We start from the raw sequence: 23173 nt of genomic DNA, 5'->3' as shown, positions 1-23173 counted from the left end.
ATATTATATGGTCTTCTATAACTTTTTTCATTAAATATTTTATTTCTAAGATCCAACCTTTTTATTTTATTTTATTTATTTTTTGGTGTGTGTTGGTGTAGTTCTTTTTCCTGCTGTATGTTATTTCATTGTGAAAAGTACTATGATTTATTGATCTCTTCTTTGATCAGTAAATGTTTGGATTGTTAATCAATTTTTTCTATCATGAACATTGTTGCTAGAAATTGCACACATCTCCCTGTGCACAAATACAAGAGTTGCTCTAGGTTAATGCTTCTCAACTTTTTTTCTGATGGCACACAATAAATACTAGTATTTGTATAACACCCAGAAGGCAAAGCTTCTTGAGACCAGCAGTTCACCATAGGGAGGCTCTGCCCAGGGGGAAATGCATACCAATGGACCATGGGGTACAGAAGTTCAAATATGCAAGCTGATGACAAATTGTTTTTTAAAAGTAGGTGCTCGCCTTTACACTCCCACTAGCAGGATGTTGGAGTTTCTCTTGGCCCACATTATCTGGACCATCTGGTGTTGTCAGACTTATTAAGTCTTGCTGGTCTGCTGTTTGTAAAATAGTATCTAATTGTAGTGTTAATTTACACTTTGAGTTTGATCATCATTTCATAGCAGTTCTGTGCTATGAACTCTCTGGTCTAGCCTTATGTCATTTTTTCTAGTGTGTTTTCTAACTGATTTAAAAGGAGTTTTTGTTTCTCCTTATATATTTTTTTTCCCCTTAATTTGCAGTACTAATTGTAAACTGTTTGGGGAGTACTTTCTCCATGTTGTGATGTTTCTCTTTACATCACATGTCTTTTGGCAACCCTAAGTTCTTAGTTTTAATCTAGTTAAGTTTATAATTCTTTCCTAATATACATTTATTTATGTAAATTAGGAATACTGATTAGGTATTTTTGTTTCTTGTTTAAGTAAGCCGTTTCTACCCCAAGATACTATTTTGTAATTTCTACGAAGTTTTCCTTCTCCATTTCCATATGCTCTTGTCTTTAAATTCTTTTTCTCTTATTGAACTTACACTGTATATAAGCAGTGGGCATATTGTTAGAGATCCTAGATTTATTGTTTTGTTTTGTTTATTTGTTCTATCTGTTGAATCCAAGTAAGCTGTCAGCACATTACTAACCTGAATGTGGAATTTTTCCTTCTGGCAGACGATTGTGATGACCCTCTGGTGTCTGCCTTGTCTCAGGCATCGTTCAGCAGTTCATCCGAGCTCTCTAGCAGCCATGGTCCTGGATTTGCAAGGCTAAATCGAAGAGATGGTAAGTCTGCTTTTTCTGCTCTGATTGGTTCATGATGAATCTCATTCGTCTTCCATTCTCTTATAGTAAAATCATTGTAAGTGATATATTGTAAAAGGTAATAAATTTCTTAATAAGCAAATGGCAGAAACTGATGGGATATACATGACATTTAGGATTGGCTCTAGAATGGCAAAGGGATGCACCTGTTCCAAGATCTTGTATCATCATTTTAGGGCCCAAAGAATTGAATTCCCTAAATCTGGTGATTTTTTTAAATGTATCTTATAAAATAAACTTTTCTTTAGAACTTTTTATTTTCATTTTTTAATTGAAATATAGTTGATGTACTATATAATTTTAGTTTTAGGTGTACAATATATTGGTTTGACATTTAAATACACTGTGAAGTGATCACCATGTTATGTCTAGTAACCATACAAAGATATTACAGTATTATTAACCATATTCCTTATGCTGTATATTACATCCCATGACTTATTTATCTTATAACTGGAGGTTTGTACCTCCTAATTCCCTTCACCTATTTTACTCATCCCCTCAGCCCTCCTCCTCTGATAACCACCTCTTTGTTCTCTGTATGTATGAGTCTGATTTCATTTTGTTTTGTTTGTTTTTTAGATTCCAGATATAAGTGCAATCATATGGGTTTGTCTTTCTCTGACTTATTTCACTTAGCATAATACCCTCTAGATCCATCTAAGTTGTCACAAATGGCAAGATTTTATTTTTTTAATGAAAAATAAACATTCCACTGTATATGTATATACCACATCTTCTTCATCCATTCATCTACAAAGGACACTTAAGTTGCTTCCATATCCTGGCTATTGTAAATAATGCTGCAGTGAACATAGGAGTGCATATATCTTTTTGAATTAGTGTTTTTATTTTCTTGGGGTAAATACCCAGAAGTGAAATTGCTGGACCTTATAGTAGTTCTGTTTTTAATTTTTTGAGTAACCTCCATACTGTTTTCCATAGCAGCTGCACCAATTAATCCCACCAACAGTGCACCAGGGCTCCTCTTTCTCTACATCCTCGCAGACAGTTGTTATTTCTTGCCTTTTGGATGATAGCCATTCTGACAGGTGTGAGATACATCTCATTGTGGTTTTGATTTGCATTTCCCTGGTGATGAGTGATGTTGAGCCTGTTTTCAGGTGTCTGATGGCCATTTCTATGTATTCTTTGAAAAAATGTCTATTCAGGTCCTCTGCCAATTTTTAAATTGAATTGTTTGTTTTTATGACATTGAGCTGTATGAGTTCTTTGTATATTTTGGATATTAAACCCTATTCGAATATGTCATTTGCAAATATCTTCTCCCATTCAGTAGGCTACCTGTTTGTTTTGTTGATGGTTTTCTTCACTGTGCAGAAGCTTTTTAGTTTGATTAGGTCTCATTTGTTTATTTTTGGTTTTGTTTCTCTTGCTTGAGGAGAGAGATCCAAAAATATATTGCTAAGACCAATGTCAAAGGGCATACTGCCTATGTTTTGTTCTAGAAGTTATATGGTTTCAGATCATACATTGAAGTACTTAATCCATTTTGAGTTTATTTTTGTATATGGTGTGAGAAAGTAGTCCAGTTTGATTCTTTTGCATGTAGTCTGATTTTTCCAACACCATTTATTGCAGAGGCTGTCTTTTCCCCATTGTATATTCTTGCCTTCCTTGTTGTACATTAATTGACCATATAACGTGGTTTATCACATCGATTGATTTGCAGGTATTGAGCCATTTTTGCATCCTTAGGATAAATCCCACTGGATCATGGTGCATGATCCTTTTTAATGCATTGTATATTTTGATTTTTGCATCCATGTTCATCAATGATATTGGCCCATAATTTTTTTTGTGTGTGTGTGGTGTCCTTGTCTAGTTTTGGTATCATGGTGATGCTGACCTTTTAGACTGAGTTTCGAAGTATTCCTTCCTCTTCAATTTTTTGCAATAGTTTGAGAATGATAGATGTTAACTCTTCTTTAAATGTTTGGTGTAATTCACCTGTGAAGCTGTCTAGTCCTGGACTTTTGTTTGTTGGGAGTTTTTTGATTACTGATTCAATTTCGTTACTAGTAGTTGGTCTGTTCAGATTTTCTATTTCTTCCTGATTCATTCTTAAAGATGGTATGTTTCTAGAAATTTATCCATTTTTTTCTATGCTATCCAATTTGTTGTTGTATAATTATTTGTGGTAATCTCTTACGATCCTGTGTATTTCTGTGGTGTTGGTTGTAACTTTTCCTCTTTCGTTTCTGATTTTATTTATTTGGTTCTCTCTTTTTTTCTTGATGAGTCTAGCTAGAGGTTTATCAATTTTGTTTATCTTGTCAAAAAACTCAGTTCTTTTTTTCATTGGTCTTTTTTTTTCTTGGTCTCTTTTTTTGTTTGTTTGTTTGTTTTAATTACTGCTCTGTCTTTATTATTTCCTTCTGCTAACTTTGGGCTCTGTTCTTCTTTTTCTACTTCTTTTATGTGTAAGTTCAGGTTGTCTATTTGACATTTTTCTCGTTTACTGAGGTAGGCCTGTATTGCCATAGATTTCCATTTTCATTTTCCTCAGGGTATTTTTAAATTTCCTCTTTGATTTCTTCAATGGCCCATTGGTTGTTTGGTAGCATATTGTTTAGACTCCATGTGTTTATGTTTTTTCTAGTTTTTTTCTTGTAGTTAATTTCTAGTCTCATACTCATATGGTCAGAAAAGATGCTTGATATGGTTTCAATTTTCTTAAATTTACTGAGACTTTTTCTTGTGGCCTAGCTTGTGATCTGTCTTGCAGAATGTTCCATGTGCACTTGAAGATAATGTATATTGTGTTATTTTGGGATGAGATGTTCTGTATGTATCAATCCATCTGGTCTAATGTGTCATTTAAGGTCAATGTTTCCTTATTGAGTTTCTGTTTGGATGATCAGTCCATTGACATAAGTGGAGTGTTAAAGTCCTTTACTGTTATTGTATTACTGTCAATTTCTCCCTTTATGTTTGTTAATATTTGCTTTATATATTGATGTGCTCCTATGTTGGGTGCATATATATTTACAAATGTTATATCTTTGTTGGGTTGATCCCTTTAGCATTTTGTAATGTCCTTCTTTGTCTCTTGCTACAATCTTTGTTTTAAAGTCTGTTTTGTCTGATATAATTACTACTAACTCAGCTTTCTATTTGTTTCCATTTGCACGGAATTTCTTTTTCCATCACCTCACTTTTAATCTGTGAGTGTCTTTAGATTTGCAAGGAGTCTTTTGTAGGCAGCATATATATGGGTCTTTTTTTTTTTTTTTTAATCTATTCAGCTACTGTATGTCTTTTGACTGGAGCATTTAGTCCATTTACATTTAAAGTAATTATTGATAGGAATGTACTTAGTGCCATTTTGTTCATTGTTTTCTGGTTATATTTGTAGTTCTTCTCTGTTCTTCTTTTCTTGTTCTCTTCCCTTCTGATATGATGATTGTCTTTAATGTTATATTTGGATTTTTTTTCTCTTTTTTTGTGTGTATGTGTTATAGGTTTTTGGTTTGTGGTTCTATGAGGTTCATATATAATTATTTATTATATATAGGTACCTATTTTAATTTGATGATCTCTTAAGCTCGAACACATTCTAATAACTGTATGTTTTTAGTCCCTCCACCACATTTTATGTTTTTGACATCATGTTTTGTATCTTTTTATTTTTTGTATCCCTTAAATACTTATTGTAGATACAGATGATTTTACTACTTTTGTCTTGTAACTTTCCTACTAGCTTTATAAGTGGTTGATCCACTACCTTTACTATATGTTTACCTTTACCAGTGAGATTTTTTCCTTTTGTAATTCTCTTATTTCTAGTTGTGGCTTTTTCTTTTCTTCTTAGAAGTCCCTTTAACATTTCTTATAAGGCCAGTGTAGTGGTGCTGAACTCTTAGCTTTTGCGTCTCTGCCAAACTCTACCTGTCCTTCAAATCTGAATGATAACCTTGCTGGGTAGAGTATTCTTGGTTGTAGGGTTTTTGTTTCGTTTTAAGATTTTTTGATGTGGACCATTTTTAAAGTCTTTATCGAATTTGTTACAATATTGCTTCTGTTTTATGTTTTGGTTTTTTGGCTGTGAGTCATGTGGGATCTTAGCTCCCCAACCAGGGATCGAACCTGCACCCCCTGCATTGGAAGGCAAAGTCTTAACCACTGGACCGCCAAGGAAGTCCCTTGGTTGTAGGTTTTGTTCCTTTCATTACGTTGAATACGTCATGCACTCCCTTCTGACGTGCAAAGTTTCTGCTGAAAAGTCAGCTGATAGTCTTATGGGAGTTCCCTTCTAGTTGCTCTTCTCTTGCTACTTTTAAGATTCTCACTTTAATCTTTAATTTTCCCATTTTAATTATAATGTGTCTTGGTGTGGACCTCTTTGGGTTCATCTTGTTTGGGACTCTGTGCTTCCTGGACCTGGATGTCTGTTTTCTTCCCCAGGTTAGGAAAATTTCTGGGTGTTATTTCTTCCAAAAATTCTCTGGTCCTTTTTCTCTCTTTTCTTCCTCTGGGACCCTATAATGTGAATGTTCCTATGCTTGATGTTGTCTCAGAGGTCCCTTAATTACCTTTATTAAAAACGTTTTTTTTTTCCTGTTCAGTTTGGTTGATTTCCACTACTCTGTCTTCCAGATAACTCATCCATTCTTCTGTATCATCTAATCTACCATTGATACCCTCTAGTGTATTTTTTACTTCAGTTGTTTTATTCTCCAGCTCTGATTTCTTTTTAAAATTTCTAACTCTTTGTTGAAGTTCTCACTCTGTTCATCCATTCTCCCAAGATTGGTGAACATCTTTATGATCATTATCTTGAATTCTTTATTGGGTAGATTGCTTATCTCTGTTTCATTTAGTTCTTTTCCTGAGGTTTTGTCTTGTTCTTTCATTTGGAACAGATTTCTTTGTCTCCTCATTTTCCCTAATTCTCTGTGTTTATTTTTATGTATTAGGTAGTTTCATTACATCTCCCAGTCTTTTTGAAGTGGTCTTCCATAGGAGATGTCCTCTGGGGCCAGCAGCACACTCCCCTCTGACCATCAGAGCTAGATGCTCCAGGGGTGTCCCCTATGTGGGCTGCATGTGCCCTTTTGTTATGGCTGGGCCCACTACTGTGGGTGGGCTGGCAGGTGGGGCTGACCCCCAACCTGGCTGGCTATGTGACCTGGTGGTGCATGGCCGTTGTGGGCCCACTAGTGGGTGTTGTCGGCTCCTGGCACTAATAGGCTAGAGAGAGGATTCCAGAATGGCACTTGCCAGTGCTGGTGTCAGCTCAGTAGAAGGAGATTCCAAAAATGGGCACCACCAGTGTCTCATTACCCAGGGGAGTCTCAGCTGCCTCCTGTCTCTCTGGGAGGCTCTCCACAGGCATTAAGTGAGTCTGACTCAGGTGCCTTTCAAACTACTGCCTCTACACTGGGACTTGGAGTATGTGAGATTTTCTGTACACCCTTTAAGAGTGGAGTTTCTGTTTTCTATAGCCCTCTGGCTCTTCCAAACATATGCCCTGCTGGTTTTCAAAGCTTGACTTCTGGGGCCTCATTTTCCCTGTGCAGGATCCCTGGGCTGGGAGCCCTATGTGTGGCTTGGACACCATGCCCCTCATGGAGGACCTCTGTTGCTATGATTTCCCTCATGTTTGTGGGTCACTGATCCTGCGCTGGGGTTCCTGACTAGACTCCATCTCTGTCCCTCCTACCTGTCTTGTTGTGGCTTTTTCTTTATATTTTAGTTGTGGAAAATCTTTTCTTATCTTCAGATTGTTCTCATAGATAGTTACTTTCTTTTCTTTTCTTTTTTTAAATAAATTTATTTATTTCTTTATTTTTAGCTGCATTGGGTCTTTGTTGCTGTGTGCGGGCTTTCTCTAGTTGCGGCAAGTGGGGGCTACTCTTCGTTGTGGTGCACAGGCTTCTCATTGCGGTGGCTTCTCTTGTTGCAGAGCACGGGCTTTAGGCACACAGGCTTCAGTAGTTGTGGCTCGCGGGCTCTAGAGTGCAGGCTCAGTAGTTGTGGCGCACGGGCTTAGTTGCTCGACAGCATGTGGGATCTTCCTGGACCAGGGCTCGAACCCGTGTCTCCTGCATTGGCAGGTGGATTCTTAACCACTGCGCCACCAGGGAAGCCCTGATAGTTACTTTCTAAGTAGTTGTTATTTTGGTGTGAGTGTGGGAGGAGGTGAGTTCAGGGTCTTCCTACTCTGCCATCTTGGTCCTAAAATATACTTTTCTACAGTATACAATCATTATGTGTACAGTAGCCATGAAAATTTAATTGGCCCTCTATTTCAAGATAAGCAAGGAAGTTTGCAAGAAGCGATTTTAAAAGTTGCTAGTTATTTAACAATAATCATCCCTAAGTTTATTTAATTCTCAAAATGAATGACATGACTTTCTCTCCTGTTGAGGAATGGGAAGTTAATAAGCTTTCATGCTCCTTTAGGAATACTCAGTTCATATTGTTGACTATCTCTTAGGTAGGTTGTGTTTGATTGCTTGAGTATGTTTAAAGAAAAGTGCAGATAATTAAATGGCAACTTGCTGTAGATATAAGAGAATTTCAAAACTCTCTGCACTTAAAGACAAAGTATCGTTATTATCCCTTTCTATAATGTACTAAGGCAAAACCCATCTGCTCATGCATTCTATGGAAAGAGGATTAGCAATACTAACAAAGAAAATATTTTTAACAACCCTAAAAAAAGACACCGACATCATATATTATTAAAACCGTGATCCACTCATTTATTATTCCCTTCTCACATGCTGCAGCTACTACTTCTAATTTTACTCCTTGATCTTATCCTTTGTTCTGTTGTTTAATGTTTGAGTACATTGAACATTGGACATAACAAATAGATTGTGTGTGTGTGTGTGTGTGTGTGTGTGTTTTGCCATATGGTCCATGTTATAAATATGTAACTCTGTAGCATGAGTTTATTTAAAAAATTTTATCTGATATTCTTTGATACAGTCCTCTGTGTTTCTTTTTTTTTAAATTAGGTATAATTGCCATAACTTTGTGTGTTTCTTAGTGTGAGAATATCATTGGAGAGTAATAACTGAGATCCTTGTATCAAATGGAGAATTTTGTGGGCTTTGAATATATTTGTGTAGATAATTCTTGTCTGTTACATTTATTTGCCTTATAGTGAAAGTTATTGTCACATTGGACTATCTCTTCCTATTTTCAATTCTGAATCCCTTACCACAGGCAAGTGAGATTTCGTAGCCCTATGGGGGGTCAGTCCAGATCCTGAACCAATGGTCCTTTCCATAGGAATGCTGTCATCACAACATTGACCTTAGAATGAAGTTTCCATCTTGTATTTCTTTTTAAAGTAAAGCAGAGTTTAGCATTTACCATCACTCCATTTGAGTTATAATAAGGTTTCATAGGATTTGGCCCATCAAAAGAGATACAAAATTTAACATAACTATTTATCTTTATTTTCATTTGTTGAGGTTCAATAAATCTCTCTCTCTATATGTATATATAATATGTTATTGATTTGATCAAATCATATTTTTCATTAATTTATATACTTATCAGGAGTCTCTATCAGTAGGACTCATTTTCATTCTTAATTCGTTTCTGTGGCTCTTGCTGAAACACAATATTAAACTTCATGAATCTCATTTGCATGTTAATGAAATGGAGAAACACAACAGGATCATTTTAATTATCTTTTGCTGGTTGTCAACCTGCTTGATTACGTTTTTCTTTTTTATTTAGTTTTTCTTTTTTTAACCTATTAATTACATGAAGTGTTCACAAGAGAATATCAGATTTTGAATGATTTATTAAAGGCTGTATATTATACTAGTATGCCGACATTCCTTGTGGTATTTAAATCAGGCTATGGAAGGGTGTTCAGCTAAGTCAGCAGGTCATGTATAAATAAACTAAATCAGCAAATAAAGATCCTAGTATCCTAGAGACACATGTAGGGTTACCTTTTTGCTATGGAATCTGGAAAACTTAGAGCCAAAGAACAGACAAGCAAGAAATGAGGAATCAATCTCAACAGCCCACTGCTTTCCATCTATGAGATAAGAAGTGCCCTGGGTTACACTGTGATAATGACTAGGCCCTGTAATGGGGAAAGGAAATCAGAAAAAGACTACAGTTAAATGTAATTATTCCATTTCTACCAGTAGGGAAGAAGAAAAGTTTACTTTTTTTGAGGTATATTAATTTAATTTTGTCACTTAATTCCATTGTGGGTTGAAATGTGTCCTTCAAAAGGATACGTTCACATCTTAACCCTGATACCTATGAATGTGACCTTATTTAGACCTAGAGTCTTTGCAGATGTGATCAAGTTAAGATAAGGTCATATTGGATTAGGGTGGGCTCCAGATAAGGCCTTATAAGGAGAATGAGATTTGGAGACACAGGAACAGAGAAGACAGAGAGAAGAAGGCCAGGTGAAGACAGAAGCAGAAATTCAAGTAATGCAGCTACAAGCCAAGGAATTCCAGGGTTTGCCAGCAACCACCAGAAGCTGGGAAGAGGCAAAGAAGGATCTTTTAGAGGATGTGTGACTGGTGACACCTTGATTTTGGACTTTGGGTCTCCAGAACAGTGAGGGAATAAATTTCTGTTACTTTAAGCCAGTTTGGATACTTCGTTACAGCCACCCTAGGAAACTAATATAGATTTTGGTACTGTAAGTTTAGTGCTACTGAAACAAATATTTTAAAATATGGAAGTGGCTTTGGAATTGGGTAATGGGCAGAGGTTGGAAGAATTTTCAGGTGTGTGATAGAAAAATCCTAGATTGCCTTGAAGAGACTGCTGTTGGTGGAAATGTGGAGGATAAAGTGCTTCTGGAGAGGTCTCCAAAAGAAAAGAGGGTCATATTATGAGACACTGGAGGGAAGGCAATCCTGGTAATAAAGTGGTGGGAAAGTGGGATGAGTTGTGTTCTAGTGTTGGGTGGAAAGGAGAATTTGTAAGTGATGAACTTGATATTTACGTCAGAATGTTTCCAAGCAACATATGGAAGATGTGCCCTGGTTTCTCCTTGCAGCTTATAGTAAAACACCGGAGGAAAGGGATAAATGGAGGAAGGAGCTGTTAAGCAAAAAAGGAACCAGAATTTGATGAGTTGGAAATTTCTCAGCCTATCTCTACTGCAAAAAATGCTCTAGAGAGAACATCAAGGATGTGGGCACATTTTGCTAAAGAGATTAGGAGTGTGACTCATGAATGCAGTCCATCATCTCAGCTGAACCCTGGGATATAGATGGGGTTATCCAGAAAGATCTGTGGAGGACATGCTTCTGTCAATTGCATAGGAGGCAGTTTTTGAGAATTTTATCCTAGCAGAAACACTACTTGCCTAGACTGAAAGAGACGGAAGCTAGGCCAGCAAGGTCTCCATGGGTCCTGAGTCTGGGGCCAGTGGGGCCTCTGCAGGACCAGAGGGCAGAGCATCAAGCCACAGAGGATTATACTCGGGCCTTGAAACTTAGTGGAATTTGCTCTGCTGGGTTTCAGACTTGCTTTGGACCCATAACCCCTTTATTCCTTTCAGTTTCTCCCTTTGGGAATGGGAATGTCTATCCTATGACTGTCCCATTATTGTATTTTGAAAGCAGATAATTTGTTTTCTAGTTTCACAGTCCACAGATGGAGGTTTTCCTCAGGATGCACCATACCCAGAGTCTCACTTATGTCTAATTTAGATGGTTTGGAAGATAAGATTTAGGATTTCTTGTGTTGATTGTATTTAGATGAGATTTTGGACTTAGAGTTGATGCTAGAATGGGTTAAAACTTTTGGGGATGTTGGGATGGGGTGAATGTATTTTGCATGATGATGACATGAATTTTGGGGGGAGCAAAGGGTAGACTTCTGTGAGTTGAATTGTGTCCCCCTAAACGATATATTTAATTCTTAACACCTAGTACCTGAGAATGTGACCTTGTTTAGATCTAGGGTCTTTGCAGGTATAATCAGGATGAGGTAATAATGGATTAGGCTGGGCCCTAAATCCAGTGACTGGTGTCCTTTTAAGGGGAAAGAGATACACAGAGACGCAGAGACAGAGGAGACAGAGGGAAGAAGTCCATGAGAAGATGGAAGCAGAAATTGAAATGATATAGCTACAAACCAAGAAATGTCAAATATTGCCAGCAAGGGGTTAGGGGGAGAATTACTGCCCTAAATCATTGTGCTTCTTTGCATGTAACTATTATGCTTAAATTAAAATCCCAGAGATAAATTCCCAAGGTATGCATGGTGCATGTCAGTGCTTAAGAGGATAGATGAGGTAAATGTTTCTTGCCATTAAACATATTGCATATAATCGTTTATACTTATCACATTTAAAATGATAAAATTAATATATTTGATAATCAGTACTTTATGAGGAAAAGAATAAGAGGTGAATTTTGTACAGGACTGAAAAAACTCAGGCCTCAGAAAAGGAGAGCCTCATTGGCATGGTGGGTGTAGGTCTGAAATTTGCCTGATGGTCCCCAGGACCAGAAATGGGGCAGGTGAGCCTCACGAACTGAGTGTAGAGAATTGACTGCATTGGGGACCGCCTATTTTTATAGAGTTGGCTAGAGAACAAAAGATGCCAACAGTTTATTTGCTTCCATATCAACTGCTTCCCATCACACCCAGGATGCAATGTGCCTGAGTAAGCCCTCGGCCTGAATAATTACCTGAATTGCAAGGGTCCCACACCTCCATGCTGAGTCAGGCTGTAAGTACCCGACTTTGTATTAGCTTTGCCCTATTTTTCTGTCTTGCCCTAATTGATCTCCGAGATTAGGAGATGTACAGTTCTTAATGTTGGGATGCGAGCACTTAGACCTGACAAAAATTCCTGAATAGTCAGATCCCTGAGAGTCGCCCCTGTAGTCACAGGACGCAAGCTTCTCCAGCACACTTGAACCTTAGTTAGCCTGCTCTGCTTCTCTCCTTTGTACTCTCTCCAGTGGATCATGATATTTTAGGTGAAGAGTGAACACTTTGGTGTTAGACTTATCTGGATCAATTCACCATTCCTGGGTTTAAATCATTACTACCTTACGTTTTTTTTTTTAATTAATTAATTTATTTTTAGGAAGACGTTTTAAAATTCATTTATTTAAGTAGGAAGTAATTTTATATATTTATTTTTTAACATCTTTATTGGAGTATAATTGCTTTACAATGTTGTGTTAGTTTCTGCTGTATAACAAAGTGAATCAGCTATATGTATACATATATCCCCATATCTCCTCCCTCTTGCATCTCCCTCCCACCCTCCCTATCCCACCCCTCTAGGTGGTCACAAAGCACCGAGCTGATCTCCCTGTGCTATGCGGCTGCTTCCCACTAGCTATCAGTTTTACATTTGTCCCTTACTTTTTTAAAGACGGAAGAAATACTTAACCTCTATGCTTTAATTCTCTAGCTTTCTTTTGGAAGAATAGGGATAATACTGAAGAGGTTTTGGCTTTATTGAAAATGATCACGGCACTGTGGTGTAACCAGAAGAATTACAAAAGCACAGTCCCAAGAGAATGTTAAACAGTTTCAGAGTGTGTCCTGCCAATTAACCCCACTTTAGCAAACCTCACAGGACCAAATATATACTTTAATTTATACAAAGGTAATCTCAAAATTCAGGCATCCTTATAACTCTGGTAGAAGAGTCTTTATTCTTGATTAATTATAGAACAAAGCAGGGTCAAAGAATTTTTTTTTTTTGAGCATTTATCTTTAGTTTTTAATTACTCTGCACAAGAATTTTATATATTAAGGGCAGTAATCCTTTACCAGACATTTGTTACAATAATTAATAAATTGGTAAAATATTTAATAAGCAGAATAGAAAAAAATCAATTTTCCTTTCAAAAGAGCAAGGAAGTCTTCCTTCCCTTCCTATTAAAGAAAATACATTTTACTTTCCAAATATTTGTATATCTTGCCAGGCAAATGAAATCCAGCAAGAATTATGCCTTTCATATAATGAAGAACACCATATTTAAATGGTGCATTTACTATGAAAGTAACTTTCTCAATCAATGTCCATAATATAGATGCACTTTCACAGTTCAATATACAACTAAAAAAATTTTACAGCCCAATAGTAAATATAAGTTTCCTATTTGAATGAAGTCTAAAATACACAAGTCAGGGCCCTGACCATACGAAAGGATAATATTCAAAGAAAGCTCACAGTTCAGAATCATCCGACTGTTTTTGGATCCTCAGCAATTTTTTTGTAGTAATTGGATTTAACAGTATTATAATTCTAATGAATGAGTTAAGTCAGGGATCTCAAAATTTTGGAATCCCAGTATTAATCAACTACAAATAAGTATTAGCCCATATCTATCACCAATGACTTAGATGTTTTTTTCTAATGAATTGACCATTACATTTCCAAAGTTCTGAAATGGCCAATAGACCATAGGAGGAGACTTCTTTAGGCTCCTGTTTGAAACCAACAGCCAAACTGCTGGCCTTGATTCAGGGCCAAACAAAGAATTATATTTTATATGTTCATTATTAGCTTGAAGTTAAGATAAAATGTTCTCATATATCCTTAGTCAAAGTCTGTGACCTAGGGTAATCTGGTGGTTTTATTTAAAATATTTTTACTTTTTTAGCAATTGGAAATTGGTTTATGAAGTTAAAAAAAACTTACTAACATTTCAATAAAGGTTTGGCAAATGAAGTTCCAGATCAGTTTTATGGTCAGTGGTGTATCACATGTACTTATAGATTATATTTTGCATACTGGCTTTGAGAAGGTGAAATAAAGATTAGTGAATATTTACATCTTATTTCTTGATATGCCTGTATCCTCTATTCATTAAAGTATAGGAGAGTTTGCTCTCACTTCTGGGATTAATATAGAATTACTTCTATTCTTCTGTCAGTTCATTTGATTTAACATCAGAGGTGATTGTCCTCCTGAATGTTTGGTTCTCTCTTACTTTGGATGTAGCTCTCCCTTCTGGGCCCTCTTCCTTAAGAACATGTTCGACTCTCTTCTGATCTCTGGCCAGTGTCTTGCTCCTCCCTCAGTCTTACCCTTTATCGTCCTTGTCTGCCCTGTACCATGCTTTCTTCAGCTCTAAATCAGTTTGATGATGTAAGCCCAGTGAATGTGCCATGTAGCTGATCCTAAGTAATTTATAGTGATAAAAAATGCTGGTTTTGGAATCACAAAAACTAGGTTATAATACTAAATTGTGGGTGGTCTTGGGGAAAAGACATTTCCTCTCTTTTTTTCCTTTCCTGTAAAAGTATGGGGTTGAGTTTGGGGATCTCTAAATTGTCTGACAATGTACTCTTTTTATTTGTAATATTCTATAGGCACCATCTCTTTTCCTTTTGACTCACTCTAATAATGGAGATTTTCAAAGCATGTGAGTGAGTGACACTGATGGCTTTTCAAGAAGAAGGGGAGAATCTTAAGGCAGTCTGTCCTTCTAAGTCCTCTCAAACTAGAAGACACAGTATGTGCCTGGCTTAGGAAATGTCTTCAACTGTTATAAACTATAGGAATTGAAGTTATAAATATGAACCTATTGAAATTGATACAGGAACTTAAATTTAGTCAGTTAAAATACATTCATAAAATTTTAAATTATCATTAATATTAGGTTACACTTCTTTGTGTATATCTAATATTTTTCATTCTGTTGAGGAGGAAAATTTCACATGTAGGTACAGTGAAAATAAACAGTGAGTAAGTAATTGGGTGATGTATTGGGTTGAGTTCTCCCAGAAGCACACCCTGGACCGACAATTGTGGTGCTAAAGGTTTATTAGGGGATGGTTCCCAGGAGAAAACAGTGAGGGGGTGTGAGAAGCCAGATTAGCAAGGGGAAGAAAGCAATTTCAAGTGAAGTCCCACACACAGCCTGATCTCCCAGGAAACTCTGGATGATAAAACTTTACCTAAGGCTTTGTCTTACCTCCCGTTAAAGGAACTGAAACTACCAAGGTGGCTGGCTGTGTGAGTAATTTAGAAAAGCTAGTGTCTGAACTCTAGTCTAAACACTAGCTTTAGACATTATAATAAAATACAACAAACAAGGTGGCTTAAACAACAGACATTCTTTTCTTACAATTCTGGAGGCTGAAAAGTCCAAGATCAGGGTGTCAGCAGATTCTGTTCCTGGTGAGAGCCTGTCCTGGCTTGCAGCAGCCTCTTTCCTGCTGTGTGCTCATGTGGCCTTTCCTTGGTGCTTGCAAGTGGGGAGGGAGAGAAAGATCTGTCTTCCTTTTCTTATAAGGTCACAAATCCATCAGGGAGGTCCCACTCTAAAGACCTAATCTGAACCTGACCACCTCTGCAAGGTCCCAAATACCATCACATTGGGGGGTATGGCTTCAGTGTATGAATTTGGGGAGTGGGGGTGGAGACATGCTCAGCCCGTAACAGTTAGCTGCCTTTCTATAAACAAGTAAACCAGCTAAAAAGTGTTAACCGCTTGAAGATATCTGGGAAAAACCAAGATAGCCAGGCCTTCAGGGTCAAAGATCCTGGAGAAAAAGGAAATACCATATAGTGAGTCTGACATTTTCTACACGAAATAACAGAGCTTCAAAATACAGAAAGAAAAATGGACAGAAATAATAGGAGAAATAGACATTACAAATTGAAACACTAAACATAGTGAGAGGTTTTTAATATTTCTGTCTCTGTAGCTTATTTAAGAAGTATGCCAAAGAAAAGATCAGTGGAAATACAGATTTTAACAGCAGTTAACAAATTTGACAAAATATTTACATATGTAATTTATATTTATATAATGAGTAGCATATATAAACCTCTGCCTCCAAATACTGCAGAATACACATTCTTATCCAGAGTACCTAGAATGCTTACTTAAATTTATTCGGCGCCATAAAAATTGTTTCAACAAATCTCAAAGGATTTATATCATGCAGAGTAGGTGACCTAGTACAGTTGAATTAAGCTAGAAATCAATAATTAAAAAATACTTAAAAACCCAGAAAGGTGTGGAATTTAATTAACACACTTCTCAAAAAGAAATCTCAGTGGAAATTAGGGAACGTTTAAACTCACTGATAACAAAATACTATAGGTCAGAATTGTGAGATGCAGCTTAGATCAAATTGGTAGCCTTAACTGCACATAATACAGAAGAAGGAAAGCTAAATATTAATAACCCATCCATTGCCTACTTCTTCAGTTTCTCAAGAAATTAGAAAAAGGACAACAGATTAAACCCAAAGTAAGGAAAAGGAAAGGAATAAAAGAACAGTACATCAATTAATGAAATAGAAAACATGCGATATAGACAATCAGTAAGACAAAAATATAATAAGAGGATATTTTAACAGACTTCCTGCTAATAATTGTGAAAATTTAAATGAATTGAACAAATTATTTGAAAAACGCAGCCTGAAAAATTGTGCCCAAGAAATAAAATAAAATTTAAATATTCCTCTGTCAGGTAAAGGTAGTAAATCCATAATTCACACGCTCCAACAGAAAACTCCAGGCTAAAATGAATTCATATGTGAATTCTTCCAAATACTTTTAGGGGAGCTACGACTCGAATCTTACACATTCTCTTCCAGAGGACAGAAAAAAAGTCAAAATACTCCCCAACTCATTCTATGAGACCAGCATAACCTTGATACCAAACCCTGTCAAGGACAAACAAGGAAGGAAAATTAAAAGCCACTCTCTCATATGGGAACATATGTATACGTATAACTGATTCACTTTGTTATAAAGCAGAAACTAACACACCATTGTAAAGCAATTATACTCCAATAAAGATGTTTAAAAAAAAAAAAGCCACTCTCTCGTGAACAAAATATTAGCATACATGTGTGAAGGGGGTCGGGCTTGGCCTCCGCCTGAGATGCTCTCTCTCGGCTGGGGTGCACATGTGTTCTGAACGCATAGTGGGTTGCATAACCAGAGAAACAGTGAAAGCAGGGCCTAGAGCTTTCTTGTCTGATCCATGCATAAGTATCTTGAGCATCTTACCTAGGAGAGGATGGAGCGGAAGTGTGACTATAGCCAGCAGTAGAAGACCATCTTTTGTGTATTCACTCATATTAGAGACTATTATAATTACAGATGTGCTGTTGTGTGTTGGGCACCTCTTAGGCAACACTTACATCTTCTCAGCCCCGCCTCTTTCTCCAACCAGGACCAAGTTCAACTTCCCACAGGTGTAACAGGGTCTCATATTGGGTGGTACCACTTACCTGTAGCCTCCTGCCCTGTGGCTCCCCTGATGCTGAGAGATGATCTGCTTCCAGGGAATCCACTGGGCACCATAAATTCTGATGGTGGGGTATGGGCACTATTGCCTGCCTGTGAGGCTACCTTGACCGACAGAAGATGAGAACTGATGTATAAAATCTTCCACCTTTGTCCTCAAGGGGGAAAGTTCTGAGCTGCATCTCATCAAAAGACTGCTTGGAAATGTTAAGTTTCTCGTTTTATTCATACATTGTTTTCCTGATTTTGTTTACTTATCTGTCTGTGTTTTCTTGTATCTCATTGAGCTTCCTTAAGATGATTATTTTGAATTGTTAGGCCAGAGACCTTCATTTCTTTGGGGTCAATTACTGGAAGTTTATTAGTGTCCTTTGGTGGTGTCATGTTTGCCTGATTTTTCGTGATCTAAGTAGCCTTGCGCTATTGTCTGTGCATTTGAAGGAGCATCGCTGGGAAGGTCCCTGGGCAGGCAGGTTTAGTCCCAGACTGTGTCTGAGAGGAGCCAGAACTGATTCATAGGGCTGCTTCAGGGTCCATAGCTGGGACAAGGTCTGCAGGCCTGCTGCCTTCAGGGGCATGGAGGCACGTGTCTCCTACCAGGTCCCAGGGCAGGTGGGACTGCTCTCGGATTGTGGCCGGGAAGGGCTGGAGCCCAGTCACAGGGCCACTTCAGGGTGGGTGTGTCTCCCTCCACGTCCCGGAGTGGGCAGGACTGTTCCTGGTCTGCAGCTGAGAGGGTGTGGAGCTGGGTTCCAGGACCACTTCTATATCCATAGTCAGACTAAGGTTTGAGGGCCTACCTCTGGGGGCACGGATGACGTGTATCCTGGCAAGACTGCTCCCTAACTGCAGCTGCGAGGGCCTGGGGCCAGGTGATGGGGCTACTTTAAGATCTGCAGTCACACCAACGTCGGCTGGCCTGCCCAGCCCCTGAACGGCAGCTGGGAGGGCTGGGGCTTAGTTACAGGACTGTTTCAGAATCTCCTTTTGCATTAAAATCAGTGGGCCTACCTCCAGGGGGTACCGTCAGGCGTGTCTCCTGGTGGGTCCCTGGGCGGGGCAAGACTTCTCTGGGCCTGCGGCTGGATCCCAAAGCTCCCACAAAGGGGCTTCTGTCCGTGGATGGCTGCCAGATTATTGTTGCTGAGGGGATATATGAATGGGAGACTTCCTATTCTGCCATCTTACTGACGTCACTTCATATATTACATGTCTGTCTGTCTGTCTCTCTAATAGTTCTGCAAATTAAAATCTGTTCCCATAAATTATCTCATCTGATTTTTAACTGTAACCCTTTCGAAGGCTGCCCTTCAGATGTAATTCCATGGGAAAAGATGTACAAAAATTACACGATTTTAGAAGGACTTCTCTGTGTTTCTTCTCAAATAGGACTTAATATCAGAGATTTTCTCCCTCAGTGGGAACTGTTAGGTCCTTAAAGCTCCAATAATTTAAGTAGGAAGCTACCCTAAAATCACATTTCAGTGATTTGATGATTATTTGTTATTCTTCTCTTACCTTTTCCCTTGAGTCCTTTTTAAAAAAATTGGCGTATCATGAATATTAACAACAAAAGAAAAGGGACACACATAAAATTGACTAAAATTGGCCATATAAAATACAACTGACTTAATAGACTATATAAAAATATCTGTATAAAAATGAAAAACAAGATCAGAGACTCCATGCCAAAATGACAATGTTTATGTGGGTTTTTCCAAAGCCTTGTCTTTGACCTTGGCATTGTGCATGCCCTCCCTGAATGAGCTGGTCCACTGCCAGGGCCTCAGGAGGAGGCCTGTGCAGACACCTCCCACATTTGTGCTAGAGGAGAAACATGTCTAACAATCTCCTATCTTGTATTTTCAACTGCCTGCTGGAATTTTCCAGCTGCCTGCTAGATGTCTTGTCTTCACAAAAAAGCTCAACATAAGTCTTAAGTTAAATATATCACATCTAAACCAGCTTCTGCTTGTAATTATTTTTCTTTTCTGATTCCTGGTGGTTATCTTAATCACCATGGCTTAAAATTCTTAGAATCACCTTTTATTTCTCCCTTGATCCCTCCTCCGAAGATGATAAATCCTGTGTATTCGTGGTTTGCAATCTGTCTCTCTTACACTCTTTTTTTTTGGGGGGGGGGGGCGGTTTCCATTGCTACTACCCTAATGCAGTTTTTGGATTTCTAAGCAAGGTTATTTTAATAACCTTGCAGTTTTGAAGTCATGCAACTTTGAGGCTTTCCTCAATAAAAATAAAATTTAAAGCACAGTTGTGACCTTGTTTTTTGCCTGCTTAAGACTTTCAGTCCTACCTCCCTTGCATGTATAGGTGTTTCTGAACGTGCTTTCCGAAGTCCAGCTAATATTCTGCAGTGGTTGAGCAGATAATTTGGTAGTTTCAAGGAAAAAGGAATAAAAAATACTTAAAAACTTTTCACAAATTAAAGTGTAAGAATATATGAATTGTCTGCAATTCAGTAACAGAATACAGGCATACCTTGTTTTATTGTGCTTTGCAGATAATCGTGGTTTTACAAATCTAAGGTTTGCGGCAGCCTTGTGTCGAGCAAGTCTGTTATTACCATTTTTTCCAACAGCATTTGCTCACTTTGTGTCTCTGTGTCATATTTTGGTAATTCTCACAATACTTCTAACTTTTTCATTTTTATCATATTTATTATGGTGATTTGTGATCAATGATCTTGATGTTAATACTATGACTCAGTGAAGGCTCAGATGATAGCATTTTTTAGTAATAAAGCATTTTTAAATTAAAGTATGTAAATTTTTAAAAAGATGTGATGCTCTTGCATACTTAGTAGACTACAGTATAGTGTAAACATAACTTTTATATGCACTGGGAACCAGAAAATTTGTGTCTCATTTTATTGTGATATTTGCTTTATTGTGGTGGTCTTTATTCCCCAATATCTCTGAGGCATGTCTGTATAGTTTCTGCTAACTAACCTATCTTTGCTTAATTTGTGTGTTATTACTTATATTTCTTCTACAAATCTAATAAATATACAATATCATAAATATAAGGAGTGACCATGATTTTAGTACAAAGATTAAATCATAGAAGTTGGGATATGTGCATATTTAAATGTGGTGATTTCATACAGGCATCTAAGTAAGAAAACCACTGGGTAGACATTGGACTTACTAGACAAAGACTTTAAATCGTCTCTCTTAAATATGCTCAAAGAGCCAAAGGAAACCAGGAGCATGGTGTCTCAACAAATAGAGACTATCAATAAAGAGTTACAGATTGTAAAACGGATCTAAACTAGTGTCTTCTAGTGTGAATGTTATGAATTTGATATGCATCAAAGTTGCACTCCTAATAGCAAAACCCCATCTCATTATTAATATTATGCTTGGGGAGCAAAGTAGAATAAACTGTTTGCAAAATTCCTCTCTCAAAAGACACTATCACAACCTAGATTTTTTTCAGTGGTTCTGGATGTGGAGGAGTAAATATGAGAAAATACTAGTCGACTCCTGCTTTCTTCAACATAAGAACCACTTTGATTTCTGAGTTTTAATCTTGCTTCTGCCTATGTAAGTGCAAAGGACTCATCAGTCTTTGAATCTGGTTAGCCTTGGTGACCCATACTGCAGGAGACAGCACTTTTCCTTGTGTTCGGGATCATTTGGTGCATGTTGCAGATTGGAAGATGCTGTGGAACTGGACTGAGGTGGCCCTGGATGGATACAAGAAACCTTGCTCACAGAGGAGAGTGGGCGGACAGTCACATATCTCAGTGTGACTGTCTTACCAAACCAAGGTTGCTGGAAGTGAGGGGTTGGGGGGCTCTTTTTATTGTGTTGTGCAAAAAAGTGGGCAGTGGTTTCTGTTTTTTTTTTTTTTTTTTTTTTTTTTGCATGAAAGTAAACTGGTTAATGTTGGGAAAGGTGAGTGCATAAATTCCTCTAATGAAGGATGAAATATGAGCATTTTTAATGACAATAATAATTGCCTCAGTGGCTATTTCTCTATGTGGGGTGATGGGGGGAGAAGAAATAGACATGACCTCCCCACTGGTCCTTCGTCTCCCCTCTCAGCACAGATAGGCACACGCCACCCATGGCTTAAGGGAAAGGATGGTCACTGCCCAGCTTGGGAACAAAGTTAAGTGGGTACCTTTTAAATCTAAAATATAAACGATTTGAAAGGGGAAATGACCAGCCTAAAGGAATCCCTTTTCCCCATACCCCACTGAGGGAAGAGACGTGAGAAAGCAAGTGTGAGGGATCATTTTCCCTGAAGTCCTGTCCTCAAACTAAGTCCATAGTAGGAAACTTGACAGAACCCTTCATTCACACTCAGGTGTCTGTATGTGGAAGGGTGCTTGGAGAGGAGAGTGCCCGCCCCAAGAGAAGTCACGAAATCATCCTGCTGCTGCACTGCAGAGACCGTGCTGTGACAGTCCCCACGTCAGCCCCGGATGGCATGTGAGGGGAACCAGGAGCTGCTGTGGGCACCAAGAATGGATGCAGAAGTTAGGGCGTGAAGTGGTGGGTGTGGGCAAAGCGTCACACCAGGGATGGGAGGACGAGCATCAGAATGTTGTGACAAAGGCATGTCCCAACTAACCTGCAGCCAGTCACCTAGGTGCGGAGTGGAAGCTGCTTGACCGCCCACACAAAACACGGAGAAAGCGTGGTCCCGGTCTCCTCTGCCCCCAGGGTCGGCAGGAAGGGAGGCAGATCCCTGCAAGCATTTCGAAGCTGAAGGTGACAGAAATAAAATCCTGAATTGACTGAGAAATCCATGAACTGGACTGAGTGCCTCTGAAATGATTAGATTGATTTTCTACATTGGACAGAATAGGAGCTCAAGAGAGAAAATTAGAATGAGTTAGGAAAAAATGGATTTTTCAAACCTGAGGCTGTAACTGAGAAATTCATAACTCTAATATGATTCCAACTGCTGTGCTCAAGTAGCTTATCTGAGATATGGTCAGTAACCTGCCGGTCTGGGAGAGCGGCTCTTCCCAACTCAGCATTGTCACGTTGGGAGCTTGAAATCTGCCATGGAGGGAGCATTTACACCACAGGAACTGACAAATGCTGTAAAGCAGGACTTTTCCCCCCAGAGAACTAGTTTTTAAACACTTTCTGGCATACTACTTACCTGGACTTACCTCTCGTGAGACAAGATGTAATGATGTCGGGGGGAAAGATACAAAAATTTCTTTTTAGAATTGGACTGTGATGCAGAAGACATGAACCAAAAGAGTCTGACATGTTCCCAGTGCTTGATTGTTTGTTGCTCAGAAAACTAAATCCATAAATATGTTAATTTGTGTATTCACGACATCTGTTTTTTCTCAGTGGTGTATAAGTTAAAATTTTTTTTTTCTTTAGTAAATATCAAGAGTGATAGTTAAACCAACTCGCTGTGGAAGCTGCCCATACAGACCAAACTATCCATCAGGCTGGGTATAGCTTGGGAAAATATTGCAAATACCATCTTCTTGTAAAAGAATATGAAGAACCATGCCTATTATTAGTGATCTTAACATATTGTTTATTCTGTACATTTAAAATTGTGGATGGTCTCTATTTGTCAAGTTATCTAAAACTGGTGATCCACATATGTGCCAAACAGAAAACACACACTA

The 23173-nt window shown here is 38.1% G+C and overlaps 1 protein-coding gene and 1 non-coding gene across 7 annotated transcripts in view; one reads left to right on the top strand and one right to left on the bottom strand.

The window, feature by feature from the left end:
* CNTNAP4 (contactin associated protein family member 4) overlaps positions 1 to 23173 on the top strand; it is a 260224-nt gene that overhangs the window by 36552 nt on the left and 200499 nt on the right. For all 6 annotated transcript variants that reach the window (XM_061174471.1, XM_061174472.1, XM_061174474.1 and 3 more), the window contains exon 2: positions 1176 to 1286. In XM_061174471.1, the coding sequence (XP_061030454.1) occupies positions 1176 to 1286 (111 nt within the window). The remainder of the gene's footprint in view (positions 1 to 1175; positions 1287 to 23173) is intronic.
* Positions 13669 to 13800, bottom strand: LOC133079201 (small nucleolar RNA SNORA2/SNORA34 family). Its single transcript, XR_009698083.1, has one exon. It is a non-coding gene; the product is annotated as a small nucleolar RNA SNORA2/SNORA34 family (small nucleolar RNA).

Source organism: Eubalaena glacialis, chromosome 18 (assembly GCF_028564815.1).
Source record: "Eubalaena glacialis isolate mEubGla1 chromosome 18, mEubGla1.1.hap2.+ XY, whole genome shotgun sequence".
In the NCBI taxonomy this organism is placed as follows: Eukaryota; Metazoa; Chordata; class Mammalia; order Artiodactyla; family Balaenidae; genus Eubalaena; species Eubalaena glacialis.
This window is presented reverse-complemented; position numbering and strand designations above follow the sequence as displayed.